At 44.5% G+C, this 6062-nt stretch overlaps 1 protein-coding gene across 1 annotated transcript; it reads right to left on the reverse strand.

Annotated features, from left to right (window-relative positions):
• Positions 1-1350: 1350 nt before the first annotated feature.
• LOC115171768 (zinc finger protein 252-like) lies at positions 1351-4053 on the reverse strand. The gene is made up of 4 exons (XM_029728895.1): positions 3699-4053; positions 2693-2787; positions 2514-2589; positions 1351-2409 (listed from the first exon to the last, which is right to left on the reverse strand). The coding sequence occupies exons 1-4, from the start codon at positions 3985-3987 to the stop codon at positions 1562-1564; spliced, it is 1308 nt and encodes a 435-aa protein (XP_029584755.1). The 5' UTR covers positions 3988-4053; the 3' UTR covers positions 1351-1561.
• Positions 4054-6062: the final 2009 nt, after the last annotated feature.

Raw genomic sequence — 6062 nt, forward strand, 5'->3', positions numbered from 1 at the left:
CAACGTTGTGCACAAATGTGTTTACATCCCTGTTAGTGAGCATTTATCCTTTGCCAAGATAATCCATCCATCTGACAGGTGTGGCATATCAAGAAACTGATTAAACAACATGATCTGGGGACAATAAAAGGCCAATCTAAAATGTGCAGTTTTGTCACACAACACAATGTCACAGATGTCTCCAGTTGAGGGAGCAATGGAATGCTGACTACAGGAATGTCCACCATAGCTGTTCCCAGAGAATGTAATGTTAATTTCAGAGAATGTAAGGTAAATGTCTACCATAAGCTGCCTCCAACGTTGTTTTAGAGAATTTGGCAGTACGTCCAACCGGCCTCGCAACCGCAGACCACATTGTGAACCACGCCAGCCCAGGACCTCGGGCTTCTTCACCTGCGGCATGGTCTGAGACCAGCCACCCGGACAGCTGATGAAACTGTGGGTTTGCACAACTGAAGAATTTCTGAAAACGGTCAGAAAACAGTCTCAGTGAAACTCGTTGTCCTCACCAGGGTCTCGACCTGACTGCAATTCGGCGTCGTAACCAACTTCATTGGGAAAATGCTCACCTTCGACGGCCACTGGCACACTGGAGAAGTGTGCTCCTCACGGATGAATCCTGGTTTCAACTGTACCGGGAAGATGGCAGACAGCATGTATGGCGTCGTGTGGGCGGGCGGTTTGCTGACGTCAACATTGTGAACAGAGTGCCCCATGGTGACAGTGGGGTTATGGTATGCAAAGGCATACGCTACGGACAACAAACACAATTGCATTTTATCGATGGCAATTTGAATGCAGAGAGATACTGTGATGAGATCCTGGAGGCCCATTGTCGTGCCATTCATCCACCACCATCAATTCATGTTCCAGCATGATAATGCACGGCCCCATGTTGCAAAGATCTGAACACAATTCCTGAAGCTAAAAATGTCCCAGTTCTTCCATGGCCTGCATAATCACCAGACATGTCACCCATTGAGCATGTTTGGGATGCTCTGGATCAACATTGTCAACAGCGTGTTCCAGTTCCCAGCCAACATGCAGGATCTTCGCCCAGCCATTGAAGAGGAGTGGGAGAACATTCCACAGGCCACAATCAACAGCCTGATAAACTCTAAGAGGAGGTGTCGCGCTGGATGAGGCAAATGGTGGTCACACCAGATACTGACTGGTTTTCTGATCCACGCCAAACCCTACTTTTTTTTTTTAAGGTATCGGTGACCAACAGATGTATATCTGTATTCCCAGTCATGTGAAATCCATAGATTAGGGCCTAATGGATTTATTTCAATTGACTGATTTCCTTATATGAACTATAAATCTTTGAAATTGCATGTTGCGTTTATATTTTTGTTCAGTGTATATGATTGCTGTTTCTCAAAAATATTGTTCATTTATGTAATACTTCCTATACTTTGGCCACAGTGGCAACAACCCATTTATGCCAATAAAGCATATATTGAATCGAATTGAATTGAGAGAGCGAGAACAAGAATGAGAGAATGCTGATGAAAAATAAAGGACCTAAAGCTCCACTTGTCACCGGTGAGTTTGGGTGTCAGAGTGTCAGCGTCCCTGCCTGCTCTGGGTGTGTGACCATGTGTCTGCGCAGGTTGCTGGGGTTGTTGAAAGAGGCTCCACAGTGGGAGCAGCTGTAGGGTTTCTCCCCAGAGTGGGTCCTCAGGTGGATAGTCAGGCTGCCATTCTGGGTGAAACCCTTCCCACACAGGGAGCACATGTAAGGTTTCTCCCCTGTATGAATACGCATGTGGACCCTCAGTGTCGTCTTGTTGACAAACGAGTTCCCGCACAGGTTGCATATGACAGGCTTCTCTCCTGTGTGGACCGCCCGGTGGCGGATCAAGTCAAGCCGGCGAGAGAAGCGCTTCCCACAGTCGCTACAGAACAACGGCTTGGTGCCATGGGGGACGTGGTGGCGCTGGAACTGGTTTACAAGACTAGGGCGCCTCACAGTCACACCCCCTGCTACCAAGGTTGTTGTTGGGGTCGTTGGGGTGGTTTCTAGGGAAGCTACCTGTACGATTTTCAGACCCCGTCCTCCTGTATCCCCTCTCGGCAGACCCCCTCTGTCACTTTGCAAGCCCCTCATTTGGGGATTGACTTGCAGTGGTTCCCCAATAGAATGAGTATTCAGCTGCATCTGACGGCTGACTGTGTGGTCCGGCAGCAGACCAGAGTGTGAGGGCAAACTCTGAGGTAGTTCTGGGGCTCTGAAGAAAGGGTAGTTCTCAGTACTGGTCACGCTGCACAGCGCTCCTTCACCTCGGCCATGACCGTGAGGGTCGTTCATGCTGTATGGTCCCTCATCGTGACCTAGTCTCTGGGTGGCATGTTCCGGCTGTGGTGTCACCATGGTAACATTCTCACCACAAATAGCGTCATGACCTACGGGAAACAAAACGATAATATCATCTGGTAGTTATCTGGCTGTCAATTGTCTATATACCATCCCATCATCTTCTTCCTTCTCTTCTTCTTCCTCTACACACCTGCATCTGGCCCACATCCTCCAAAGTCCTCCTCATCTTTTATCAAGATGACATCTGGACTCTCCACATCTGCACACTGAACCATAAAACACACACATTTACACAGACATGTAAACATTTCTAGAGTGGTAGTAGCCTATGTCAGCAATTTGTGATGAGTTGTTAATATTGCCACTCACCTCTTTTTTGACTGTGGATGGTATCTCCTCTTCCCCTATTGTAATAGGGGCATCATCCCTGCTGTAAATGGATGTCTGGTGCTCAGGTGTCTTATCTATGAGGGAGAGCAAAGGTCAAAAACCATTCCACTTCCAACATATTATGTTCAATTGACTGGGGTGTATTCATTAGTCAGATTCAGTAGCAAAACCTGTTGTCCTAGAGATAACAGTCTACTTTAGGAAGATAATGGAAGCAAACAGAGCAAACTGAACAAAACGAGGAGGGTCCAAACTAAATTTGGCCAATATAAACTGTTGTTTATGTTGCAAAATGTTTTTCGTTTGGAGTAAACGGAATCCAACGGAATACACCCAGAGATGATGAGGCGAAGCAAGAGGGATAACTGGGCCCAAAATCTGTACTTTCTAGCAGGTGGCGATTTTTTTCTCACCACGCGAAGTCTTTGTATGGAGGTGAATGAAAGTGTCGAATTTGTTTAACAAAAAATTTAATTTCTTATTTGCTATGTGTGGCTTATTTTATCGAATATACGTGTTGTAATGGTTCGGTTGTTAGGAGTGTACTAATATAAGTAGGACACGTGACACCCCGGCAACTTTGAGAAAAAAACACTTTATATCAGAGTTGTGCCTGGTCGTCACTAGTTACCTCAGACACAAAGTCCTAAACCCCGCCCATTTCTACTAAATATCTTAAAATGCGATTTTAAACCAAACCCTAAAAACATGTCTAACCTTAAATTAAGACCAAATAGCAAATGTTTGTTTTCATGAATTTTTATGATATAGCTTATTTTTATTTTGTGACTTTGTGCCCGTTGTTCACATGGGTATCTGCCCTCTCGTTGGCTAAAACGGTCCCACCTGATAGAGTCTCCTCCCGACTGCCTTCCATTTTTAAAGACATTTTGTTAGAGCGGCCACAAGAGTATCTGGTCAATATAACGGATCATCTGTGATACACCTATGTCTCCCAGATAGCAGTTTGAGAGCCTCAACCAACCTGCGAGTTTCCCCCGAGGCCTGCATAAAGTTCTGCTGAAAGAAAAGCGACTGCCCCGCGGTGTACTCGCCCTTTGTAGTCGCAGGGTGAAAAGCTCGTTCTTCATCACCTTCATCCTCATTTTCAGAGCTTCGTTTTCTTTGTAGCTGCGAGAAATCTCCAACTGCAAATCAGTCGAGCTCTCGGAAAAGAGTTGACTGATCTCGTCAACGGCCGCTCTAGCAAGCACGTCCATTATCGAGGCAAGTTGTGTCTGTAAAGACAGATTAGCCTGCATGTTTGTTGACATCGATAGCTGGCGAGATTAACGACAGAGGGAGAAATTGGAAAAGATCAGACAAACTGTGACGCGTCTGTCTGTGTACACAAAACGACTTCCGGTGAATAACGCAGCTCACCGTAATTATACGAAGACGTCCGCTGACTTTTTTGGGAGTAGCAAATATAGTGTACTAAGTCACAGAATCGTTGGAATGAACGATCATTGATTGGTGACATTGGTGGAAAAAGTACTAAATTGTCATATTTGAGTAACAGATAACTTAATAGAAAATGACTCAAGTGATAGTCATCCAGTAAAAATCTAAAAGTATCTGGTTTTAAATGTACTGTGGTGGAAAAGGTACTCGATTGTCATACTTGAGTAAAAGTAAAAAGTAAATGCTATACAACAAATTCCCAAATTCCAGACGGCACGATGTTTTTGTTTTTTTAAATTACGGACAGCCAGGGGCACACTCCAACATCCCAACACATAATTTACAAACACAGCATTTGTGTTTAGTGAGTCCGCCAGATCAGAGGCATTAGGGAGGAAAACATATTATATAGACAGGTGTGATTTTAAACCAAACCCTAATCACACTGCTAACCTTATGCCTAACCTTAAATTATGACCAAAAAGCACATATTTTTTTTTCAGGAATTTTTACGATATAGCCATTTTGACTTTCTGCCGTGACAACTGTACAGTCGTGGCCAAAAGTTTTGAGAATGACACAAATATTAATTTTCACAAAGTCTGCTGCCTCAGTGTATTTAGATATTTTTGTCAGATGTTACTATGGAATACTGAAGTATAATTACAAGCATTTCATAAGTGTCAAAGGCTTTTATTGACAATTACATGAATTTGGGAGAATTTGCTCTCAGAGGATGTGTTGGTACCATTCTTTATTCATGGCTGTGTTCTTAGGCAAAATTGTGAGTGAGCCCACTCTCTTAGCTGAGAAGCAACCCCACACATGAATGGTCTCAGGATGCTTTACTGTTGGCATGACACAGGACTGATGGTAGCGCTCACCTTGTCTTCTCCGGACAAGCTTTTTTCTGGATGCCCCAAACAATCGGAAAGGGGATTCATCAGAGAAAATGACTTTACCCCAGTCCTCAGCAGTCCAATCCCTGTACCTTTTGCAGAATATCAGTCTGTCCCTGATGTTTTTCCTGGAGAGAAGTGGCTTCTTTTCTGCCCTTCTTGACACCAGGCCATCCTCCAAAAGTCTTCGCCTCACTGTGCGTGCAGATGCACTCCCACCTGCCTGCTGCCATTCCTGAGTAAGCCCTGTACTGGTGGAGCCCCGATCCCGCAGCTGAATCAACTTTAGGAGACGGTCCTGGCGCTTGCTGGACTTTCTTGGGCGCCCTGAAGCCTTCTTCACAACAATTGAACTGCTCTCCTTGAAGTTCTTGATGATCCAATAAATGGTTGATTTAGGTGCAATCTTACTGGCAGCAATATCCTTGCCTGTGAAGCCCTTTTGTGCAAAGCAATGATGACGGCACGTGTTTCCTTGTAGGTAACCATGGTAGACAGAGGAAGAACAATGATTCCAAGCACCACCCTCCTTTTGAAACTTCCAGTATGTTATTTGAATTCAATCAGCATGACAGAGGGATCTCCAGCCTTGTCCTCGTCAACACTCACACCTGTGTTAACGAGAGAATCACTGACATGATGTCAGCTGGTCTTTTTGTGGCAGGGCTGAAATGCCGTGGAAATGTTTTTTGGAGATTCAGTTCATTTGCATGGCAAAGAGGGACTTTGCAATTAATTGCAATTCATCTGATCACTCTTCATAACATTCTGGAGTATATGCAAATTGCCATCATAAAAACTGAGGCAGCAGACTTTGTGAAAATTAATATTTGTGTCATTCTCAAAACTTTTGGCCACGGCTGTACATGCGTGGTCTGGATAACAGAACACCTAGTCGATTAGATATTAATGAGACTTCTTCTTCTTTGGGTTTTATGGCGAACTACACGCAAACGGTGTAAGGTCGCCACCAACTGGACGGGGGTGAAAAAATAAATAAAAGAAAATTCCATACGGGAAGGGGAAATTAACATTCATCCTCACGA

This window comes from Salmo trutta, chromosome 3 (assembly GCF_901001165.1).
Source record: "Salmo trutta chromosome 3, fSalTru1.1, whole genome shotgun sequence".
NCBI classification, from domain to species: Eukaryota; Metazoa; Chordata; class Actinopteri; order Salmoniformes; family Salmonidae; genus Salmo; species Salmo trutta.